General features: G+C 58.4%; 1 protein-coding gene across 1 annotated transcript; it reads right to left on the bottom strand.

The window, feature by feature from the left end:
* Positions 1-6,755: 6,755 nt before the first annotated feature.
* HES1 (hes family bHLH transcription factor 1) lies at positions 6,756-9,845 on the bottom strand. Its single transcript, XM_075033246.1, has 4 exons — positions 9,598-9,845; positions 9,394-9,489; positions 9,213-9,300; positions 6,756-8,532 (listed from the first exon to the last, which is right to left on the bottom strand). The coding sequence occupies exons 1-4, from the start codon at positions 9,703-9,705 to the stop codon at positions 8,048-8,050; spliced, it is 777 nt and encodes a 258-aa protein (XP_074889347.1). The 5' UTR covers positions 9,706-9,845; the 3' UTR covers positions 6,756-8,047.
* Positions 9,846-24,909: the final 15,064 nt, after the last annotated feature.

Genomic DNA, 24,909 nt, shown 5'->3' with positions numbered 1-24,909 from the left:
CCAAGGCGGCGAAGGGCCGGACGGCGAAGCGTCTGTGTGGTCCCTCCCGCGCGCAGGCAGAACCCCGTGGCGGGCAGCTCCTCTCCCACGCGCTCCTGCCGGTAGCTGGCCGTCTCCAGACATCTTGCATCGTTCTGCTCCGCTCTGCCGCAGCTGCTGCCGAGCTCCTGCTGGGGCCTCGCACGCGGGGTGGGGTTCCCCCCACTCTCGAAAGCCTGCGGACCCTCCCGGCAGCATCCGGCTGGAGGCAGGGACGCTGCCAGGAGCGGTCCCCTGGGATGCTGGGCTGGCTCAGCCAGCCACACGTAGCCTGGGTCCGTGGTGCCTCGGCCCCCGGGGGGAAGCTTTCTGCCAATTTGCCAGAGCTGCAGAGGGATGGGTGCCAGAAGAAGAGCTGGCAGCCTGCGCGGGGGCTGGCCTCCCACACGCGAAGCCCGGAGGGGGTGCGGGGGTGCCCAGCTGCCTCCCCGGCGCAGGCAGGCGTGCGGGGGCAGCGAGCTGGCGGTACAGGGCAGTCCCCAGGGATGCTGGCCTTGCTCCTGCCCTGAGGCGCACGGGTCTTACTTTACATCCAGGCACTCTTTAAGCAAATGCTAAGTAAATCCTTTTCCCTTCTTGCCCGTCAGGATGACACGGTTTCAAACCTTCAAGGGGATTTAGGGCCTTTGTCTCTGGGCCGGCAAACCGGGCGGGCACGCAATCAGCAAACCACTGGCAATTACAGCCATCACAATTTTCTGCTTCAGTGCCATAAACAAGCGGGCAGGGGAGCCCAGAGCACAGCACCCTGAAGAGCAAGGGAAGACAAACAGGACTTTGTCCCAAGGTTTAGAGCAAGCTGCAGGCATCCCCAGGGCTAAATGCTGTTCTTCCCAGCACATGGTGCTCTCCTAACACCTTGGCTCAGCGGAGCTTAGCAAGCTGTCACAAGCCCAAGGAGAGCCCTCCTGACCTCCCCGGGAAACGACTCCAGTGAGCAATAAACTGGCTCCTGTCTACTTGGGGGGGGGGGGTCTCAGCAGGCTTTAACACAGGAGGGACAACTCTGAGCTGTGAAATGACACCGGAGCCATCGCTGGAGCAGCCCACAGCCACCAGCAAGTACATGCAGCCAGCTGGGGTCTGAGCCTCCCTCATGGAAGATGGGGGGCCACGGACATCCCGTCTCATCAGATCTTTTCCTGTCCTCTTACCCATGGGTGATGGTTAACCAGCCCCATCTGCAGCGTGCTTCACCAGACAGGCAAACAGTGGGCGATAAAGGAGCCCTCGCCCCGTGCAAGGTCTGCCGCGGGGGCGAAGGCGGGAGGGGGGAGCGGTGGCTGTGCCGTGGGCTGCCCCGGCGTCGGAGGAGCTCCCCGAGAGGTGCCTTGTGACCCTCACGCTCGCCGTGACGCTGGCTGAGCAAGCACAATGCAGCTCGTGGCTGTGCCCCTCTCCCCTTTGCCTGTTTGCCTGCTCCCATCCCACTGCTCTCGTCCGTTTGTCCAGCAGCGGGTGGCCATGGTGGTCCAGCTCCTCATCCCTTTGGGGAGACGTGATCCTGCTCGCCCGGTGCCCAGCACCAGACCCGCTCTCAAACCTCCGGGGAGGGCTGACCCAAACAGGCAGCGCCACAGGCAGGGGGCTGCCCACAGCCTCTGCCTGCAGCCTGCCCACACACAGCTGAGCCCAGCAGGGAAGGCAGCGAGCGCCAGCGCCGTCTGCGAGCACAAACAGCTGCTTGGAGCCCGCTCAGAAACACCAGCCCAAGCTGTCCAGCTGCCAGCCCCTCTGTTTCAGAGCACAATGAAAGCCGAAGGATGGCTGAAAACAAGCCACCCCGTGGGAAGGGAAGTGCAGAGCTCTGTGCTGCAGGACAAGCCAGCACTGACCCCACGGCGAGGACCAAACGCTTGGCTGCAGGGAGAAAGGAAGCATCCGTCAGGCCCACCGGGGTCCTCGCTGTGAGACCCTCGTGCGGCTGCTGACCAGCCAGAGCCCTCCCGGATGCAGAGCTGGGGATGAGGGCTCCAATTTACCTGTCCATTCACCATACGTGGGGCTGGCTCGGTTGGTAACACTGCCTGCTGGAAGGGTTTGTCCCGATGCATCATCATCCCAAAGCTCCCCCATCCCCTTCTAGGCTCATCATCTCCTCCAGCATGCACCGCGATGCAGCCCTGAAGGATGTCCTCGTCTCTCCCCCGTAGCCAGGAAGGGCTCCGGTATTGCTCTGCATTTACGTGTTGCAGTCAAACCCCAGAGTGCAATGGGCCATTTGCTCTCCCCCACCATAAACCAGATTCATTTCACTGCTGGGACAAAGGCAGGTTGTCTTCCAGGTTCAGAGATGAGCCTGTTGCTGATGGAGCCAGGAATGGGGCTCAGCCTGATACTGGAGCTGCAAACAAAGCCAAATGTTTCCCGAGCCCGGCAGCATCAGCCTGCGTTGGTCCTACTTTACACTGGTTGTTAGCCTTAGTGAGGATGCTGCTGGGCTGTGGTGGGCTCCGGCCCAGAACTGTCTCCCCTGTTTGGCAGGTGCCCTATACGTGTCAGCACTGCCAAAAGAGATGGGGGTTTATCTGTGCCTGGGCTGCAGCAGGGCTGTGGGAGCGAGAGCCAGGCAAGATACGTAACTGTGAGGTTCAGCATGTGTCTCTACATCCTGCTCCCTCTCTTGGTACAAACACTGTCCAGATTTCCAACGTCAGAGGGAGAGACACCAGCCAGATTGTTTTATGGTTTCAAGAACTCATAATGTTTTCCAGAAAACAGAGCTGCAGCCCATCTTCTGCAGCAGGAAGAGCCGTGGCAGCCTCCAGTCATTGCTGACAGCCCTCTGACCTCCTTGGCAGCCAAAAAAAGCCGACAAAACACAGGGAACCCTTGGAAAGGCTCTTGCGAGGCACCCTGGTGCGCCCACATCCAGGGTGGCGTGTGCCGTCCCGGTCCCCGAGGACCCAAAGGAGAGAGCAGCCTCCCGCTGGCGCTGCCTCGGCAGACGTCTCCCTTGCAGGGCGAGCACGTTCGCTGGCAGTCCCGGTGCTGGCGCGGCTGGGCAGTGCGATGGGAGCCGACAGCCCGGGGATGGCGTGGGACCCCGCTTGGGGGGAAAGACCCAGCGGACGCCCCGCTCCGGGGGCTATTTTAGGGATGACTTTTGGTGAGGTGTTAAGCAGCAGCAAGCTGGATTGGAGGCAGGCTGTGTTTCCTCAGGGGTCTGGGAGGACACAAAGGGAGACCTGGCTTTGCAGGGACTTACAGGGTGACCCAGTCCTGGCTCCCAGTCCCGCAGTGAGGCTGAGTCCCAGCCTCCGTTCTAGCAGAGCTGCCCGAGCCACGCTGGTGTGCTGGCAGGCTCATTACAGCAGGTCTGCTTTTAATTAAGCGGGATGCTGCTTTTGTACAGCTGAGCCCCTCAGGAGTTTGGGTACGGAGCCTTCGCCCCCGCGGCCAGGCTCCCACTGCTTGCCCCTGTGCGGTGGGTGGCAGGTGAAGGGAGCCGGCGCCAGGGGCTTTGGGAGCAGGCGCCAGGCAGCGCGTCCCACCGCGCAGGACGCCAGCTGTGTCCCCAAGGTGACAGGGCACGGTGCAGGCCAGTGCCATGCCCTGCCACGGGTGTTTGCTCTCCTCGGGCCTGAAGGCAAAGCCCAGGGCTCTTATCGTGCCGGGCAGATAAGAGTTAATGCCCCAGCAGTTGTGCTGAGCTGGCTTTATTGGCAATAAACCCCGGCTGGAAACAGCTTCCTAATCATTACAGATTGCAGGTAGCCCTACCTCCACAGCTGTCCTTCAGCAACAGCAGCTCTGCCCTGCCCTGCGCTGCTGATCCCCGTGGCAAACACACCAGGGGCAGCCCCCCTCCGGCCCTGCACCCCTCCAGTGCCACGCAGCCCCTGTGCCACCCTCGCTGCGGTGCTGGCACGAAGGACGCTTGCCCCCAGCCTGCTCCCTGTGCTCCCCATGGGTGCTGGCCCAGGGCTGAGCCACCGCTGTGCACGACAAGAGCGGACCGCAGCCTGCGTGGGTCAAACCACTGTCCTCGGACACTTGCAAGGCACTGGGACGGGGAGCTGGTACCCCTGAGGCATGGCTCTGCCAGGGGCACAGCTCTGCTGGGGCAGGGGACATCGGAAATCGCTCCTGCTGCAGAGGCTGGGAAGGGGAGAAGTTTGTCCCCGCTCAGCCAGGAAAGCCATCCCCAGCACCGGCTGATGGCGTGGCCACGAATGTTTAACGACCAGGAGTGGAGTCATTTGTCTGGGCTGACCCCCCCAGGAAGTCTGCGCTCCCGCAAAACAAACTGGGCTTTTGTTTGACTTAAGTAAAACACGTCACCCCTGTAAATCACAGGTCCCGTTCCCTGCCCTGCCCCAGGGGCAGCGGCAGAGCAAAGGCAGGCGCTGGCCTCGAGGTGCTGGTGCAAGCCCGAGTCACAAGCTGCCCGGGGTCCGGGCAGGATCTGGCCCCACCGTCAGGCTGCGTGCCCCGTCCGGGAGCCTCGGGGCTGGAGCATCCCAGTCCCCGCAGCGAGCGTCCCGCCGCCGCAACCCGCTCGCACGTGCTGGTCCCGGGGGTCTCTCGCCCTGGCACCCCCAGACCGCCCGCCTCGCTCCCCCCCAGATCCCAGGCCGGCTGCCAGGCTGCTTGTTCCCCATCCCCATGCTCCCCGCAGGCTGGATGCCTGGATCCCAGCCCAAGGTCGGCCGGCGGCCGCGGGCCCTTGGCACGAGCGAGGACGATGGTTCTGGACAGCCGGCCGGGGGGCCACGCCGCCGCGGGGCCGGGTCTCGTCCGAGGCGTGCGGGCGGCGTGCGGCGGCGGGCTGCCGGCGTTCGGCCTCGCCGCCTGCCAGCGGGGGCCGGAGCGGGCTCGTGTGCCGGCGGCAGCGGCGGCGCGCTCCCTCCCGCGCTCCCCACGCCGCCTGGCAGCCCGCCACCGCGCCGGGGGTTCGCTCCTTTCTCACGACCTCTCAGGTTCCTGAGCTCATCTGGGAGCTATTCATTTCCTGCCAGAAAACAGCCTTGCCTGCTAAAAAAACCACCTTGGCCGCAGAGCGGCCCAGGGCTTGGTACGAGGGCTCTCCCGGCTTAAATCATAAAGCTCCGGCTGTCTGGCTGGAATCAAAGGCAGGGCGGGCGCAGGGCGGGGGGGCGCGGGGGCCCATGCCATATGGTAGCACTTAAGAGCCAAGGAGGAAGCGAGGAGGGGTTTTTTGCGCCGCTCGCGAGGAGTGTGGGAAAAGTTAATTGACTTTAATGACAGGTTTCCCGGGACGGCAGCGGCGGCCGATGGAAGGGAGCTGCAGGGATGCGGGGGGCAGCCGAGGATGCAGTCCCCGTGGTGGTGGTGGGGCATGGCCGGGTGCTGGGGGAGGCAGGCAAAGCCCCCTGCCCGCAGACCCCCGTGCAGGTGCACTGCAGGCAGGGATGGAGCACCGCTCCCTCCAGCTTGGTGCTCTCCGGGCTGCAAACGCATGCACCGCATTGTGGCAGACTGCTTACAAGCCCAAGAACGATAATCTGAGAGGGACAGACCCGGCTGCAGCCCTCCCCGGGGCCCTCTCGGCTGGCAGGCAGGGCTCACCAGGGTGTCCAGGGAAGCCAACGGGAGCTGCATCCCATCCGGCAGCACCGAGTCCAGTCCCTTTTCCTACCTGTCCTGCACAGCCCCATGTAGGGTCACAGCCAAACAAGAGGCCACCATCCAGCAGCCCAGCCCTGTCCCCTCCCTGGCACTCCCCATCCCTCCCTTACCCTTGCCTGCTCACCCCACGGCACCAGTTTGAAGGCACTGGCGGCACCTGAAGAGCAACTCCTGCACGTAATGATCCATGGACCCACAGCCTGCATTTGTCATCCCAATTTGTCACAGGCTCAGTGAATTGGCATCAAGAGCACGGCTCCTGGGAATTGCTCTGATCCCCTTAAAGCTCACAAACTCAAGCAGATCTCTCATGTCAACAGGCTGTGGGACAGAGTAAACACAGAAAGCTTTGGAAAAACCAGTCCAAGCATGGCATATCTGCTTTATACTAGGCTATTTAAACTCCATTAGCAAATAGGTTCGTCTTGTCTTTCACTCCTGGATCTGCTATGTGTTCTCCATTAGCCTACAGCAGAGCCTTTTTTTTCTAATGCACTTTCCAAACCAACTGCTTCAGCAGAAAAGGAAGACTCTGCTAAGCTGGAACAGCCTCAGCTCTTACAGGTGATGTTACTAGTCTGCATCAGCTCCATGCAGGCCATCCAGCAGCAGGAGTTGGTCTGATGAGATTGCCAGACAAACAGGTCCTGCAAGCGCTTCTCTGAACAGAAGGTGGGCTCAGTCCTGCCCTTGGTACCTCCAATACAGCAAGGTGACAATACGGCTGGTGTAAGGGAAGGCAGGCTCAGCCCATACAGCCACATACCTGCCTAGGGACAGCAAATCCAATATTCCCAAGCCTGGCACACAAAACCTGGCTGCAAGATGCCACCGTGAGGGTGGCAATGCAGGCAGGCCAGCAAGGCATTGGGAGACACAGAAGGGGAAGCTCTTTCGCATCACCCAGCAAGATCAGCCCCTGCAGCCCCTTTTAAAAGAGAGCTGCCACTAGCCCCAACCTCATCAGTACACCCTGCAGAGAGAGATCCTGGACACTCCCCCCCTCCAAAATCCATCCCAAGAACTATTTTCAGATCAGGAGGATGTATTTGTATACAGGGAGAAGGGGTGAAAGCTGGGGAGGGATTCAAACCCCAGCAGGTTTAATCTGTCTGGTCTTGCACTCTCCCCAGCTTTCATTTCCCCAGCACCTGGATACAGTCAAGCACCTGGCTGATCCGGACAAAATCCAACAAGCTTTTGCAGCAGGATTTGGAAGGAATCCCCAGTGGATCCTGGCACATTTTAAAGCTGTCCGCTCTGAGTTAGGACTTGTTAAGAAGGGCGACGCAAGCTGTAACCTGAGGCTGCTGCTCACCTCTACCTAAGGCTTGCATCTTGCCTGGAAATGGGGCATCCCCAAGTCAAAGGGGTCAGCTGCTGCTCAGCTAACAGAGATAGTCCGCACAGCCCCGCATCACTCCCCCGGACACATGTTTTCCATATAATAGCAAAGGAAATGCCCAACTCTATCAAAAACACATGCAGAGCATTAATCATCAAGCAGAGCCTGGCTGGTGCTCAGGGCCAGGAACAGTTCTGTGCTTTTAAGTCCAGGTGGAGGTGGTGCCCAGTGCCTGCTGCTGTCTGTCAGCCAGGAGACAGGAGCACTCGTGTCAGGCTTGTCCTGCAGAGAGACGCTGTTTTTGTAACACGAGAAGCTGGCAGGCACCGCTCTCTAAATCAACTGACTGAAGTCATTTGCAATTTACACCACGGCCTGGGAGCGGGCCCCTCCAGGTCCAAGGCAGGAGGCTCACCCAGGCAGCCTAGACTGGGAGCCAGGGTGTCAGGCTCTGTGCTGAATCTGTCTCGCTTTACCTGGGCTACTCCACTCCGTCAGCCTGAGGAGCCAGGAACAGAGCAGAGGTGCCTCCCTCAACACGTCCACCAGCTCTGCAAACATAAGCTCTTTTTAACAAGTCTGATCAGTCAAGCTGCTCCCAAGGAAGCAGTAATTATATCTGCCCCGGGGCAGGGAGAGGGGCCAGGTGATTTCACAAGAAGAGAGAGGGGACAAAGGGTCTGAGTGACAGCTCCAGCCTGGAAAGCAGGACAAGGCAGCCCTGGAGCAGTACGATCCACAGGCAGTCAGGGGCAAACCAGGAGCTGGGCTCCCTCCTATGCACACATGCTAGCACTCCAACTTATCTCCAAAGGCCTTCCAAAATGGAAGAGACACTTTTATTTTAAGAGCATTCAAAAAAAAAAACCAAAAAAACCCAAAAACCCCGAATCTTTGGTGTCACGTAAGGAAGGGGAGGGAAGGGAGAAAAAAGATCTCGTGTAAAACACGAAACACTGTCGAGGGAGTGCTATGGTACAAAGGCACAATCCAATATGAACATATAACCTATATACAGCCGTGCCAGCAGCACGGGGTGCTGTGCTCAGTCCAGTCCGGTGCCCGCCACCCTCACCAGGGTCTCCAGACCGAGTCGGCGGTGCCGGGTGGCGGGCCAGGCGGCGAGGCGGCAGTGGCAGCTGTGGGTGGGCCGCCGTACAGGGGCAGCACAGCACCTCCGGGAGCAAAGGCGGTGCTGGGGATGAGGAAGGCGAACTGCCCATCGGAAGCTGGCAGCAGCTGGAAGCCACCGTACACCTTGGCTGCATCCGCGCCCGGCTTGCAGGGCATGCCTGGGAGCGGCCCTGTGCCACTGCCCGGCGGCACCAGGGGTGGCCCAAAGGCTGCGGCTGGTGGCAGCGGGGGCGGTGGGGGGGGCGCGGGGTAGTTCATGGCGTTGATCTGGGTCATGCAGCTGGCCAGGTGGCCCAGGAGCCGGGTGCGCACCTCAGTGTTGACGCCCTCGCAGGTGGAGAGGAACCGCGTCACCTCGTTCATGCACTCGCTGAAGCCGGCGCGGTACTTGCCCAGCACCGTGGGGTCTGTGCTCAGTGCGGCTGCAGGGGGAGAGAGGCGCACAGCGGTCAGCCGGCTCTGCAGGGGATGGGAACGTGCAGCCTACTGGTGTTGAGTCCTGCAACCCCTCCGAGCTGGGAATCCAGGCAGGGAGCGCGGCCCCTCTGGCAGCATGTCTTGTGCTCCTGGGTGCCAAGGATCTGGACGGAGAGCACGGCCCCTCTGGCACCAGGAACCCAGGTGGGGAACAGACAACCCCCAAGAGTCCTCCTGTGCCCTTAAGCACTGGGGATCCAGGTTGGGAGCACAGTGCCTTCGGCAGCTCTCGTGCTTCCCGCCCCCCCCCCCCCCAAAAGAGAGGCAGGTGGGGAGCACAGCTCTGCTAGCAGAGGGGACCCAAGCCAGGACCGCAGCCCTCCCAGTGCCCTCCAGTACCAGGGATGCAGATGGAGAGCGCAGTGCCCCCCTGTGCTGGGGATACAGGTAGAGAGCACGGTGCCCCTCACCGCCCCCCCCAGTACCGGGGATGCAGATGGAGAGCGCAGTGCCCCCCACAGCCCCCCTGTGCTGGGGATACAGGAACAGAGCACGGTGCCCCTCACCGCCCCCCAACACCGGGGATGCAGGCGTGGAGCCGGGCGCCCCCGTCATCCTCCCTACCGAGGATGCAGGCAGGGAGTGCGATGCCCCCCCAGCCCCGCTTCCCCCCCCCGGCACTCACCGGTCATCTGGGCTCGCTGGAGGCTCCGCAGGTGCTTGACGGTCATCTCCAGGATGTCAGCCTTCTCCAGCTTGGAGTGCCGCGAGCTCTGCGGGCACAGGCGGGGCTCAGACCGGCCCGGCAGCGGCGCCGGTCCCCCCCGCGCCCCCCGCCCCGGGTGTCCCCGTCCCCCCCCGCTTACATCCTTCTTCAGCGCGTCCAGGATGAGCGTCTTCAGCTGCCCCAGGCTCTCGTTGATGCGCGCCCGCCGCCGCTTCTCCATGATGGGCTTGGAAGACTGCAAGAGAGGCGGCGGTCAGCGCCCGGCCGCTGTCTCCCCACGGCGCCGCCGTCTCCCTTACGGCACCGCCCGTCCCGGCGCCGCCCGGTCGCGGCCGGCCCTTACCTTCCGGTGCTCCGCCGCCGTCTTCGGCTTGTCGGGCGTCGCGTTGACGCTGGCGGGGGTGGCGGCCACCGGCGAGGCGCTGCTCTTCTCCATCAGGTCGGCCGGCATCCTGCGCCCGCGCCGGCAGCGCCCGCCGCCGCGGAAGAGGCGCCGCCGCCGCGGCAGCAGCGGCAGCGGGGGGGGGCCGGGGGCGGCGGGGCGGGCGGGCGCGCGCTCCAGGCCGGCGGGGCGGCGGCGGCGGCGGGGCCGGCGGGGCGCGGGTGCCGCGCGCCCTTGGCCGCCCCTACTTATAGCGCGCGCCGCACGCGCGCGGCTCGTGTGAAACGTCCCCCGCCGCCGTTCCCACACTCGCGCCCAGCCAATGGGCGCCGCCCGCACGCGGCCCCGCTCGTGGACGGCGCCCGGCCATTGGCTGGGCGCCGCGCGGCGGCCGCCGGCCAATGGCGCGGGGCGGGCGGGCGGGCGGGCGGCCGCGGTTAACCCCTTGGGCACCGCCCGCGGAGGGGGGGCGGGTGGGGGCGGGAGGAGGACTTCGGCGGGGCGGAGGCGGCCCTCGGGGAGCGCCGCGCTAATTACCGGGTTAATTGGCGCCCGTGGCGGGCGCGGCCCCGCCCGCTCCCCTCGGGGGGCGCCGGCTGCCGGCCCCGGGGCGGGCTGCGCCGTGGGGGGCCGCGGCCCGCCGGGGCGACGGCCTGGACGCGGCGGCCTGGGCCCGGCTGTGGTGGCCGGAGCCCAGCTGCCGTGTGCGGGACCTGCCGCGGCCCCCGGTCCCCGCCGCGGTGGCCTGCGTCCCGCCACGGTGCCCTCAGCGTCGCCACGGCGGCCCGGGCCTCGCCTCGCCACGGCGGCCCGGGCCTTGCCAGGGCGGCCTGCCCTTGCCCACACGCAGGTGTCGCCAAGGCCGGGCAGCGTCCGCGCCCGGCCCATCTCCAGTGGAGCGTGCGGCGGAGGGCAGGGATGCGTGGTGGCACACGCAGGGCTGAGGGAAGCCGTCGTCGTGGGTTACGCTCCCCGGCGCTTGCACGCGTCGGTGGCGGCGTGGCCGCGGCCGCAGATGCGGTGGTGCGTGCGCTCCCATCAGCGGGCGAGTGCGAAACCACAGGGTGGTGCCTGTCCCTCGGCCCGGGCCCAGCCGCGCTTCTGCTACCTCCAGCTGGTTGGGACAGTTTGTGGGTTACTTTAAAAAAAAAAAAAAAAGTATTTTTGCCTGGGGACTCGAATCTTTTTTTTTTTTTTTCCCCTCCGCTTGACTGACTTTCTCACACTCCTATTCCCATAGTCTGCCAGCTAAGCCTGAGTCATCCTGCCAAGAACTAGACCTGGCCTATTCAAAAATGTGCTCACTCGCTCTTTCTTTCTCTCTGCCTCTCTTTCTTTTCTTTCTTTCTTTTTTTTTTTGAGTATACACAGTAATGTTTTTCCACCTCCTCCAGTACCTGATCTGCACCTGTACAGGGCCAATCCCACACGTATCACCTGATCTTGCCTTTTCAGAGACCGTGAGAAAAATAAAGTTCAAGAAAGAAGAGACATGTTTGCAGATCTCACTGGTGCAAAGCCCTCGTCTCTGCAGAGGCTTGCCTGCTGAGCCTTCAGAGTTTAAAAAAAGGAAAATAAAGAAGAGGGAGAGTGTCATGTTTAAAACTGCAGAAAAGTACGAATCCAAGCTTTCTTTCAGCTCCTTGATGGAGCCACAAGCCTTTTGATTTAAAAACAAAGAGCAGCCTTCAGCGTGTAAGATTTAACTTCAGATGAGCAATATTTGACGTAAGCTTCAATTAGCTAGACATTTGGACAAACTCGAGCGAGGAAAAGATCGAGACTGCACTGGGAAGTCACTACCGAAAAGCCTTTTCACAGTCACCCTTATGGGGAAATTGGAGACAACCGATTAGCATGAAAATTGCAATATATTTCTGGAGAGCCTAAAAAGTTCTTCAGTGGACCAAGATTTTTTCTAGTGCTGACATTTGCTTATATTTGGGGGGTGGGGTGGGTGGGGAGGGAAGGAAAGTTATCACAATTACTGAGCTGGCGTTCTCCCTCCTGCAGGGATTTGCAAAGGGCTCAGGAAATGCGGAGCGGGGCAGCCCCGTCCCTCCCGCCCGGGAGTGAGAACAGGCTGCAATTATGTCCATGTTTATGGTAGCCGAGGAGCTGCTTAACCGCCTCTAATTGCCGGCAACAGGTCGGTGTCTCTGGGGGACGAGAGTGGGGCAGGCAGCGAGAACAGGCTGTCGTTAGGGGTTGCCAGCGCTTGCCCACACCGGGGACCTGGGAAGTGCCCGGCAGCAGCTCCCCTTGCCTGCACTCCCACCCTGCCGCAGCCCAGCCCCTGCCCGCTGCAGAGCCCACGGGGAGGGTGTTGCGAGGAGTCGGGCTGTGGGGCGCTGGGCCTCCAAAAGCATCTGCTTCAGTGGAGGCTTCTTGGATCCACGAGCCGAGCGCTGCACTGGGCAGCGGGGAGGCAGTGACACGGGTGTCCCCGCTCCACATCTCCTCCTTTGCCAGCCTCCTGCTGTGAAATGCCTTACACGTGCGAGGGTTGTGATCCCCGAGTGGAAGCGCGTATACGTGTGAATTCCCCGGGGATCAGGAGAGTAAGGGGAGGATTTGCATGGAAGGATGTCTCTGGAAATGAAGTGGCCGAGGCCAAGTTTAGGCTGGAAGGAGGTGGTGAAGGGGTTTGTAACCATTGGGCGGACCTGGAACAGATCCTCTGGGATTCTCCAACCCTGCCTTTGCTTGTGAAAGAGGCGTCAAGGGGGTGATAAAGCCCCGAGATAAGGGGCTGCCCCAGGGACTGGGGTTTCCCTTGTCCCGCAGTCCTCCAGCAGTGGGTTTTTTCCTTGCTTGGGCAGTCATCTTGGGTTACAAATTGGGAATTGTCCAAAACAGATTTGGGAAGAACCTTAAGACAGCGCATTAGGGCATTATTGACTGGCAGAATATCTTGGAGGAAAAATGTATTGGCAAGAAAATTTAGACTAGTCCTGGGCATGGGCCCAGGGGTTGGAAGGTGGAATAAAATCGGATGCTGCCGCTAGTGCGGCACGCAAGGGGTGAGGAGGTGGCACGGCTGGCTGTGCCTGCTCTCCGGTCCTTTAGGAAGCAGCCAAGATGAGCAAAATGTGCGTCTAGAGATCCAAGAGCCTTAATATCCAAAGCTTGCAGGATCCTAGGAAATACAGAAAATAGAAACCAAGTTGCTTGTAAGAGCTGGGGTACAATCTGGAGCCCAGGAATGGCACACCAAGCCTTTCCCCTTTGGGTCACGGACTGAAAACCTAGCCTGGCTGCAGCTCAAAGTTGTCACCACCCTGAAGGCTGGAAAACAAGTGCTATGTCTCAGGGACATGTCCCTGGCTCAGATGTCTCCTCTGGGCAGCCCCGCACACATGCCTCCACTTGTGGTTCCCGTCCCAGAAGCTGTTGTGCAATCCATACCCAACCAGCTCCCCAGGGAGGTGTGATCTCAGAAGCTTTGGGCACAGGTTTCAGGGTTTATTTCCCATCCATAAACATTTGCCAGATCTTTGGGACAAGGTCACTTTCAAACTGACTTCCTGACAGAGCTCCCTAGATGAAGCAAAGCTTTCATGGACGTTGCTCCCCGACATACCAGGTCCTTGTAGGAGCTGGGCAGCTTTCGTGCAACAGTGTCAATTCCTGGCCTTCCCGATGGCAGGAGCAGCTCGCTGGGTAGGACGGCAGTCCTGTTTTATGGCAGAACCTGTCTTCTCCTTTCCACTGGGGACCCATTTCCCAAGGGCCTGCTGAGACCCAGAATCCCAGCACTGGCAGACGAGCCTTGGGGGGGGTCTTATGTGGCAGCTGGTCCACTGGTGAGCATGTGCCTTGCAGGAGCTGGGCTCTTTCAGCTGTTCCCTGGCTGCCCCTGCGGAGGAGAGGCTGAAGTGTTTATTCGTTTTACTCCTCGCTGTGTGAGTCAGGCTGGGTGTGGGAGAGCTCCAGCCATTCTGTGGTGATATCTCCTGCGTTGAGGGGGCATCTGTGGGCTCCAAGAACTGGTATCCTTCCTTCTATTGCCCACACGGCCAGGCGGGCATCCCTGGGAATGGCGCAGCAGCTGAGGCTTTGCTGGAGTAGCAAAGTACCACTCCGAGCAACTCCAGCATTGCTAAGGACAGGCATCGAAGAACCATTTTCATCTCCCCATCCCATCCCAGCAAAGGCTGGAGCACAGCTCTGCACCGAGGAGGGCTCTGGGACAAGAGCCAGGGTACCTGGATCTCTTGCTAAGCTGATTCCTCTTGGCAGGCTCCTATCCTGCTGAACCAAGAAAACGCTGCCGGGGAGCTGTCAGGGAGGGCATTTTGGCAGCTGTGAAATGCCACCCATGTGGATGGGAATTCCCTTCCTGCCCTGATACCCACGGCGTTACTTCAGAGATTGCTGGTCGGCCTGGAGCAGCTGCATGTGCTAATGGACACGAGATGGTGCAGCCCCAGCTTTCCCCTTTGCGCCCTTGCAGAGCCCCAGGTCCAGCCTGGTCCTCTGCTGGCGGTGAGGGCTGGGTGCTGGCAGGCGCGGCAGCTGGGAACAAGCACTGGGAACATCCCCAAATTGTTTGCAGGGCTTGGACCTGTATCTGTCACTGCTGTTGCCAGCCAGAGGCTGGGAGCTGCCTTATAGCCTTCTCTTAGCAATGCTCTTTCCATGTGACATGACCAGAGTTCACCGGACCACAAATTTGCAATCTGCTGGCCGTGGCAGGGCAGTCCTGCTCCAGCACAACAGCCAGTGTCTTTGGCAAGACACAGCAGCTCCAAGCAGAGGGACATACAGCTGAGCCTGCATCCCTCTGAGAACCAGAAATAAATGCGCAGTCACTGCTGTGCTCCAGAGAGAAGGAACGTCTCTCGGCTGTCATCCTCTCCCTCTGTGGTGGGAGGTGTTGGCAGTTAGAGCCGAGTTATTTATTTATTAAGATCCCACTTGCTGCCTGAAGCTGCTGTCTCTGTGCTGGAGCTGTGGCGCTTGCATGCTCGCAGGGCACGGGGACACGCTGCAAGCCGTGGAGCCCAGGTGCATAGATGAAAATACCATGAGTTTGGCAATGGTGGGGCTGGAGGAGGCACGCAGGAAATGCACAGAAAATGTCCCTGTCCCAAACACTAAGCAGAAGGTACCCTTCTGAGAGCCTCCAGGCGAAGGTGGATGTGCATCAGCTCCACATCCACCGAGTCCAGCCCCCAGCCGGGTTGCTGCAGCGCTCGTGTGCTGAGCCATATGTGATCCCTGGCATGCTGTGGCTGTAGGAAGCCCCGCAGGCTTTTCCAGAACACGGCTTTTAAGTCAGATCAGACCAGCAGTGCGGTTTGCAGCCCAGCTGTGTGCAGCTGGATCGGCACGGCTGGGGGGCGGGAAGACGCAGGCGGGAGCGTGGCGAGGTGGGAGCCTCGCCAGCCGTCCTCGGCACAGGCGAACTGCTCCTGGGTGCGTCAGCGTGCCCTGGAAGTCCCGGCACACGAGCCCTCGCCCGTGCCCCCTCTTGCCCTCTTCCCCCGGCCCTGCTGGCACCCGCAGCCGAGGGCAGGTGGGAGCCACGGCATGCGGCTCCCTGGGGACTCAACCTTCACCAACTGCAGGCTCGTAAATCCCAGGGGGCCAGCCCTTGACCGCAGCGTCTGTGCTCCTCTGCAGAGCGATCAGTCACATTTTCCAACACGATTCCTTCTCCTTGGCATTAATCAGTCCAAGAAAGCAGCCTGGACTGATCGCTGCCCCAGAGCTTTCTGCTAAATTCACTGGCTGATCGTCATCTCTCATTCCTGTTGCCATGAGTTGGCAGCGGGGAGAGTGGTGTATAAACTGCACGTTATCCTCAGAGCCCTGGCAACCACAGCGAGGCAGCAAGAAAATATTTGGGACCTTTGGGAGGTGCTGCGACAGGAAGCCCTGCCTCACGCTGCAAAGCTCAGCTGAGGGCAGTGCAGGCAGGTGAGCAGGACAGCCAGCACAGGGGCTGTGTGCCCCGCTGAGGGCAGGGACAGAGGTCTCAGCCCCCCTGGTCTGACCTGGTCCCAGAGCCCTTGGGACACCAGGCATTTCCCCTTGACAGATGGGATTGGTCACAGCTTGCCAGCCCTCCCATTTCCATTATTCCCATATCCATTTATTCAAGAAAACACAGGAGACTTCAGGGTGCAGTGCTTTGCTACTGCAGAATAGAGCCTTTGCACAGCCAGTGTCTTTCTTGAAGTAGTAAGCAGATGGACTCTGATAAAGCCAGGGCACGATGAATCATTTGCACTTGGCACCTGATCTCCCTGGTGTCTTCAGTTTTGTTTTAGCTTGGCAGCAGTATGGAGAGAATTAGCCTATCTCACTAATAGTTTAATGTATATATAATTTGAATGCTGCATTCCTAAAATCAATATTCATTATTCAAGGTGATAGCAGAGCTAAAATTAGTGCTTTAGCTGTATCAAGAATATCAGGATGATCATATGATATTAGGATTAGCAACCTCATGAAGATATATGTCTTCATACACGTGGGTAGGGCAGAAGGGCACGGTGCTAAGCTGCATGGCAGTGCACCCTCGGCATCGTTCCTGCTGCCTCTCCAGGGAGCCAGATCCCACCCTGCCTCCTGCCTCTGCCAGTCCTGGTGAGCCACCTGAATTACACTGGAGTTAAGCCACAGCGGCAGATGAGGTGACCTGGGGCGGTGTGCCAGGGGGACGCAGGGATTTGGGGGGGGGTGTGTTTTTATTTTTCTGCCCAGCGCCTTCAGACCTGACCCGGGAGGTGGGGATTTGAAATCCTCAGTTAACACACTGTGACAGCAGAGCAGGGTGCGTGCTAGGATGGAGTGGTTTTCTCCCTTATTTTCCTTCCTTCTCTCGCTGATTTGCAGCCAAGCCCCTCCATTAGCCCCTTGGCCACTGACATGCGTTAGCAAGGGGTGGGATTTTTGGAGAACTCCTGTGCATTCTCCATTTGCTTTGACTATGCACGGCCACACATGCGCTAGTCCAGAGCTGTGTGCGTGCCCTGGTGCTGGAGATAACGCCGGAGAATTGTTTTTCTCATACGAGCTTACAGGAGAGGAGAAAAGGTGGAGATCTTTTACGTGCTAGTCAAGAACTGGTGTGTTACTAATTGCTGTAATAGAAAATATTATCCCTCAGAGGATGTTGTTATTTCATAAACAAGGGGATAATTTACAGCTCAATTACTTAAATCATGAGTTAATTGCTAAGCATAATGAATAAATGCATTTGCAAGTACAAAGTTTAATTTGCACAGATTCCAGTAGTCTAGGCATTAAGAGGCAGATCATTATTTGATAAGTAATCTGGAATGTTGTATGAAATGACATTTATTTTCACATGTAATCCAAATGATGAAATGTCCTGAAATGAGATTTCAAGGGCCTTGTCCTTCCTCGCCTGCAACGAAGGACAGTGTTTTCATCAGCTGCCTTAGAAATGCGTTCAGGCTGTCTGGGAGCACAGGGGAAGGCAGGAATCCTCCAGGAGTGACATAGAGAGCAGAGTAGCAAACCTAGGTTCATGCAGGTGCAATTCTGCAATACTACAAAATGCAGAGAGAACATAGAGACAAAAATCAAGGACAACTGTGGTGGGCTGGGAGGCTTCACATCAGTGTTAGCTGATGGCAGGACCACTGCGGGGCTGTGAAAAACACAGGTAGGACCCGAGGAGGTGAGCGGGGAGTACTTCTGACGATGAAAAGAAGGTGTTACTGCCACGGCCTGAGCACCAGCGAGGCCTCGGCTCTGTGCAAGGATGAAAACAGAAGCAGCAGCAAATAAACCCAGCACAGGGGGTTTTTGCAGCCCACTGCTGGCCGTGCGTGCCCGACGGCCTCTGCTCGTTCTGCAGGAGGCTGCAGGACTTCGGAGGCTGCGGGACCGTGTGCCCGTCGCAGGCAGGTCCCGTTCTGTGGGACGTGAGGAGCCCTGCCTGCTGCCTGCCCGCTGCTGCGCTGGCTGCCGGAGCCGGGGCTGGCTGCCGCTGCCAGGAGTAAGAGGCCCTGCAAACAGCAGGCACCTGCACTTCAGTTGCTGCTATTGAATAATCTTGGGCTACTGGTGCCCTTTCGCAGGCTCATATCTTTATTGGAGGCTGTTAAAGCCAAACCTCCCAACAGCAATAACATGACTACAAAGCATTTCTAAGAAAAAAGTACGTGGGAATAAGGGAGATACTGAGATCCCAGCCAATTTCAGTACAATACAAGTCTGAAGTATCCTTATAAAGTTAACAAGTCAAATTTAAATGTATACGAGGCTCAGGAGCATACAGGAAACTGGATCAGCCAAACCTTCAAAGGCACATCATTGTCTTTCAGAAAGTCCACTGAAAGGCTCATGCCATAAAGAAGGTGTATTCACATGACTGATACAGTGATAAACCTGGTGGAGAAATGCCAGCAGCCAGAGTGGGCAGGGATGCTTGCTGCAGGGATGTTACAGCGGTCCGGTCCATTCTTACAGAGCACTTTGTCCTGCTCTCTCCGCTGCTGCCCCACAATAAAATGGGGTTCTTCTGGTGTAAATGTGGGGAGAGTTTGGCAGGTGTTTTCCTCTGAGGCAAGCAGCAACCCTTGCCCCTGGCTTTACGATAGGTGAGCCAGCCTTTGCCATCCTGCTGCTGGAGAGAGGCAAGAAAATAATGCTCATGCCTTGCCCAGCACCGTCTCCATCACACTCCTGAGCAGCACAAGCCACAGCCAGGAATGCAGCACATGGTGGTGGCTTCCCTGTCCCCTGTGACATAAACACCCTGGATGCCACAGGCAGGAGAGGATGAGGAAGGAGCTAGAAGAGGCTGCTCGTGCTGTACGCCCAGGAGCTTGTCCCTGCTTTCTCCTGGGAGCCGAAGGCACCTGTGGATTTGGAGCATGTCTGCTGTAGGCACCTGGAGAACAGGAAGGGGAGCTGGAAGGGACCTCGTGGAGTGTTGCAATGTGGAAACTGTGCCAAAAGGTCCCAAGCCTGCCCCTATTTAACTCCCTTAAGTACCAGATTATAGCCAAATGTGCTCATGAAATGCCAGAGACCCAGAGCTCATTCAGCCTGCCTGGGTGGTGTCAGCATGGCCAGCTTACCACGCCTGATCTTTCCTTCTCCTGTGTGTTATTTGTGGGTAGCAGGCTATAGTCTGCCTTCATCATGTGCTGTTGTGTGTTTGTACGTTTTACCCATCTGTTCGAAAGCAAGAAGCAATGCCGCATGACTTAAGCAACCAGCCACGCTCTCTAAATAGCAAAGCATCCAAGCAAGCTAGATTGCAAACCATCCAAAGGCTGCAATAGAATGGCAGGAAAGTGTCAGGAAAATGCCCTGCCACAAAAAGAAAAATCAAGGTCATTTCATGGCTTGTTTGTGAGTGGGAAGCAAAACCAGCCCAACTTGGTGCCTCTGAAGGGGCCAGCAGATCTGGGATGGGTGTTGCAGGACCTGGCGTGCAGGAATTCATGAACCATAAGGCCTTGTCAAAAATAATTTTTAAATGAAATGCAGTGTCCTAGCAAAACACATGCCTCAGACATAAAACAAAACCAAAGTACAAAATGTGGCGTTTAAAAGCTGGATTCTGTCTCAAGTGAATAGAAGCCACATGCACGCATCTGAGATCAGATTTTGGCCTGATTCGAAACTGTGCTTGCAGAGACTGCAGCGAGAGCAGGCAGACGAAGGCTCCAGCTCCTTTTACGATCCTCTAGACCAGACCAGCCTTTCTGCGCTTCCCCGAGAGCGAAAAGGCTTCTGACACCAGCCCCTGTGTGCGTTAGCTCGCCGGCTGCAGGATGGAGGGTCCCGGGGCTGCACTGGGCAGCACGGCAGCTCAGCTGCCTGCTCCACACCACGTGCAGGCAGCAGCAAGGATGCTTCCACCTGCCTGAAAGCCAAGTCCAAACCTGCACCTCCGTGCCTGTGCTGCCCAGGGCGGATTTGGGGCTGGTGAGCTCCCAGCGACGCCACTGTGCACGGAGTGTCCTGCAAAAGTGCCGGTACCAAGGCTTAACCTTTATTAATTGGGGAGAGGAAGAAATAATGCTGGCAAAATATTGTCAAATACTTCAAATTAATGATTAATTCTAGATGGAGTGATACTGTTTGATGTGGTCTTTGCTGGTTTAAACAGGAGAAGGGTGATTCACTCTAAAGGAATTTATAAAAACACAAGTATTTGCTCATGGACAATAAATACTGGGGCAGATAAAAAGGGGGATGAAGTGTTCGGCGTCATGATAGCAACTCCGCTTGAGAAAACTTTTGACCTTCTCACATCTTAAATCAATGCACCCCCACCTCGCCCTCCTCCAGGCCTGCCCTTGAGGCCAAGAGGACAGGTACGTGGGACCACGGCGGGCTCCCCGTGGGCTGCATTGCCAGCCAGTATCTGCCGTCTCCCTCCTGTCCCCGCAGAGAGGCTCGGGCACCCGCTGATGCCTGGCCAGGGGCACGGGGCAGCACCCGACAGCAGTTTACACAATCTGTGTACACAGCGTAATCTGTCAATTTGCCTGTTGTAAATGTAAGCGTATAAATCCGGCGCTGAAGCTGCTGCGGTTTACAGAGCTGCCCCACCTGGGAAGCTGAGATTTACACTACCCGCTGGCGAGTGAGGCGTCCCATCCCCATCCCCTCCTGTCGTGGGCAGGCGGGATGCCCGGGAGAGATGGCTGCAGGCAGCAGAGAGCCCATTAATAACCCAGACAGAGCTGCAGCAGAGGCGCTGGCAGCGCTACGCGTGCCCCACGGCACCTGACAGCCGTCGGATGTGTACCTGAAGGAGGGATCTTGCTATCTACCTTTCCCGTGGGAATACGATGCAGCCAGGATAACCCCCGGACCTCGCTGGGGCTCTGCCAGAGCCATTAAAGTGTTGACGTCCGCTGATTACCCTGACACGATGCTGGTTTTATTGAGACGAGATTAGCCACTCGCACTTTGAAGGGAGGCTGGGCACACACCGTCACCAGCTGTCCCCTGCCAGGAAGGGGTCCGGAGCCTCTTTTCCCTCCGGGCTTTTTTCTTTACAAAAATCTATCTGGTTTTGCCCTAAAAATAACAGCGTGGGGGTGAGTGTGGGGAGCGGACGGGGCAAAGTCCCTGAGCTGGTGTCCCGCCTTGCCACAGCTGCCGTGGGGTGGCCCCGGTCACAGCACCCGGCGCTGTGGGGCTGACGGAGCGGAGCCAGCGTTACCCATGGAGGGGCTGAGCTCCTACCTGCAGCCGTTCCCGCGGCATCGCCTCACAGGCTGTCAGCGAGCCTTTCATCACAGACCCTACTGACATCATCCTTTCCAAAACACCTGAGCTCCTCGTGGTCCCTGCGCTCATAACACTTGGAAGTGACAGCAGCTTCTGGTTTCAATTAACCCAGGGGCAGTTTGGGGACTATCTGATTGCACAGGAGTGGAGGGGAGAGGAGAAAAGGCCTTGCCGAGCAGCGGCGATGGAGTGTGGGGGTGAGGAACTTCTGAAAAAAGCAGATGGTTTCTCTCTTTCCTTTCTCCTTCTTTTCCTCAGTTTTTTTTTCCTGAATTCTGTGGAACAGACAACCCAACAGCACATTTTTCACCATCAAAGCTTTGCTGAAGAGAATTCTCCACTGCTATTTCATTTCTTCCTGATGTTCACAGGTCGTAAAGCAAACGGCCTCTGGAGCACAGGGAGAGCAGATCTGTCCCGGGGTCACAGCAGAGGACTGGCCCAGCACCCTTGGTGCACGACAGCCTTTTTCCGGTGGTTGGCAGCCAGGGGAAGCGCACACACATCTGCCTTTGGATGCTGGGTACCAAACGTGGCACCACAGCCGGCCACTGCCGACACAGGAATCTGGGACAGACACGCAGAGGTTTGCAGATGTCCATGACCTCCACCTTTGACATCTGCACAAGGATAACAGCCAGGAGCAGAGACTGCTTGCAGCATGGGAAAACAGGCACCAAAGTCCCCAGGCTGGCCCTGCTGACTAGGTTTGCTGCTGTCCTGCGAGGAGACACACTTGCAGGTCAGCAAAGGCAGGTCCCACCTGGAGCCTTCCTCTGGCAGCTTTCCCATGGTCATGCGGCAGCCAGGGATCCCAAATCTTGTGTCTGTGGGAGGTATAGGGAGGGAGGAAGCCATAATCCCATGAAATCCCATCCCGCAGTGTCCCAGTCCCTTAAATTACTCTCAGTCGTGTGCAACATAACATGTTCAATGCCTTTTGGAAGAAAGGTAGTTGAAGGAGGAGGTGTAAGTGGAAAGTTAGTTTGAAGGGCAGACAGGGCTAGAGAGTTCTGTCATGCTAATCTGAGATCTGCTTTTTTAAGACACCGTTTTTAGTCCTGGCAACGCTAGCTGATTGCTGCCCCCTGCAATGCATGGCAGCGCTGGCCACACCGTGGGAAGATGCTCTTTGAAAAGGAGCAGTGAGAATTCAGCCGAGGAGCTGCAGTGCAGGGAGGGACGGCGTTGAGGGATGGCGGCCAGTTTTGCTTGGAGGGCTGGGGGAGGACACTGGTGGCTCTGGTCTTCACCAGTGACTTGGACATGAAAAGGAAGCATTTGCTTGCAAAATGTGCTTCCCCAGCCAGGAAAGTGAGATGTGGAGGCCGGCGTGGGGCCGGGAGCCGCTGCCCGGTCCCCCGGGGCTGCCTGCGAGGGCGGGCGGCCAGACAACGTGCTTGCTACACGCGTGCGGCCGAGTGAGAGGAAGAAAACTGCAGAAGGGAACGACAAAACTGCCAGGAAGACAAATGGGGCTGAAATGATCACTGGGACCGGGAGGGTCTGGAGCAACTCCCAGCAGGAGCGGCAGCAGCCAGAAAATAACCTCATCGCTCGCTGGAGCCTGAGCCACACATGAGAGGGACGAGCTGGCGTGGGCCGGCGAGGGCCGGGCGTCCCCTGCACCACCGCTCGCGCAGGAGCACAAGCTCGCTCCTCGCCGCGAGCCTGCGGAGGAGGCGCTGGAGGCAGAGGCGAGGAGCAGCCAGCCCCGCGGGGTTTGTCACCGGGGACGTGTCGAGCTTGTCACCTCCGACATCAGCTCTATGCCTTGAAGATGTCCCTTGCCTAAGGAAAAGCCACTTACAGGCTCCATACCCCGAACGGTGAACGGCAGCGACCCTGGACTGGGATGCGGGTTGCACTGAAGGCACGGTGCGCTGCGATGCCACCCCACGCCATGATGCTGCCAGTAGTACAGAGCTGCGGCTCTGAGCTTCGTCCATCCCCACGTCCCGGCGGTCCAGGGACCTGCTGACCCAAGCGTGGCAGTTTTGGGCGAAAGCAGGCTATCTATCAAGGTGCTTCAGCCCCTCTCCCCACATGTCATGGGGATGCCTGGTGAGGATGAGCCACTCACCTCCTCCCCACCTGCACCCTGGGGACCCATCCAGCCCCGCCACCGAACCGGGAGCGGGGGCCGCGTGGTGAGGACGGCCGTGGGGCTCGCCGGCAGCCCCGCACAGCCTGACAGGGCCTGGAGCCAGCCCAGCCAAAGAGTTGATGGTTTTCACACCCCGTCAGCCTGATGAACGGCCCCGCTCCCTCGGCACTCAGCGCCTGCAAGGGTCAATTACAGCGATTACTTCAAGGAGTCAAACCGGCTGCCGGCAGCGCTGGAGAAAATCTTTGTTTCGGGTTCGGCTCTGTCACGGGAAGGAAAGAAGTGCCTGAGTGTGCAGCAGGGGGTGAAAGGAGCCTCTACTGTACATGGGGCAAAAGTCAGGGGGTGTTTGGGGAGGGAGGAGGGGTCCCCCGGAGCCAGCTGCCCTGTTCTGCTAGTGAGACTCTGAGCAGCAGTCGGGGCTTGTGCAGCCCCCAGCCCTCCCAGTGCATCAAAAAGGGCCTAAAAGCAGCCCAGTGGTTGTAGGGAGAAGCTAACAAGGCAGAGGGAGCCTTCAAAAGTGGACGTGGTGCTGTAACATGAGAAACAGAAAAGAGCAAAACCCTGGCAAGTTAAAAGTAAAGTCACAATAAAGGTGATTTAAAGTTTGGGGAAGAACTTGCTAAAAGTATTAAAAGCTGAAAATAAGCCTGTTTGCATATGTGCCAGGAGCACGAAACCAGCCAGTGAGCCAGTGCAGGTCGTGGATGATGGAGGCACGAACAGAGCACCCAGGAAAGGCAAAGCCTCAGCAGAAAAGCTGAGGGGCGGTTTGAAGATCAGCGAGGGTGCTCAGGTAGTGCCCCCATGGCAGCTTTCCTGTGGGGCTGTGCCGGGGGGGGCCTGTCCCATGGCAGGCGCCTGCCAGAGATGTCTTCCAGCAAAGCGAGGAGCTGCGGAGTGGCATGTGTCTGGGACGAGGCGATGCCAGGGCAGCCGGTGTCAGTACCCTGCTGCTCCTGCCAGCCTGGGGCAGGGAGTGGGGAAGACGACATGAGCTGTAGCCAGAGGGGCTCAGGGGATGTCACAGGCAATTTGGGAGAAGTCACCTATAACAGTCTGGGTCAATACAGCGCTTGGGGAAGATTCAGCACAACCTTGCAGGAGGAAGCCGTACCTCGCAAATCAGCCAGGTCACCAAGCGTGGGGAGCAGAACAATGCACTGGTCATGGGGCAGTGGCACTTCCAAAACAGTTTTGCCCTGGCACCTCTCCAAAAGCCCCTGAATGCCCAATGGACTGGAGGGATGTTTGCCTTGCAGGGAGAAAACTGGTTAAATGACTTGGGGTCACCAAATATAAAGCTGGCTGCTGAGCAGGAGCTCACAGTATTAAACTTCAGGCTGGTAAACTGGCAGATGAAATTTAGTATGATAAAGGCAAAGCAACAACCCACAGAAAAGCAGCCCTAACTAGCCATGCAAAACACTGACCTCCTCTTCAGCGATGCTGGGTGTGAGTCAGAACAGCAAGCATAAGGCATGATTAGGAAAGGAGGAAAGAACAACTAAATAGATCCTCCTCTTGAGTACTATGTGCAGCTCTTTTTTCTCAAGAAGATGTAATGGGAATAAAGGAGTATGAAGAAAGGCCTTAAGGATGCTTGGGAGTGGACTTTGGAGGCATGGTGAGGAAAGATCAGGGAAGATCAGATGTCCAGGTCGCATAAGCTTGGAAAAGCTGAAGGGAGATGATAAAGGTCCCAGGAGCCAGAGCGGCAGGTGGAAGGAGAGCTGGCATCAAACTAGGAACAGTGAAATCACGGTGAGAACAAGTCCAAAACGAACAGGAGGAAGCCCTTGCCTTCACCAGGCACTGCTCAGCTGTGAAACCCTCTGCCACAGGCTGTTGTGGCAGCCAAAAGCGCACAAGGTGGGGAAGGCTGCGCCCGCTGATGCTCTGAGTCGGCCAGACACACCAACTGCGGC

This window comes from Buteo buteo, chromosome 7 (assembly GCF_964188355.1).
Source record: "Buteo buteo chromosome 7, bButBut1.hap1.1, whole genome shotgun sequence".
Classification (NCBI taxonomy): domain Eukaryota; kingdom Metazoa; phylum Chordata; class Aves; order Accipitriformes; family Accipitridae; genus Buteo; species Buteo buteo.
The sequence above is the reverse complement of the archived record's forward strand: the minus strand, read 5'-3'. Positions and strand labels throughout refer to the sequence as shown.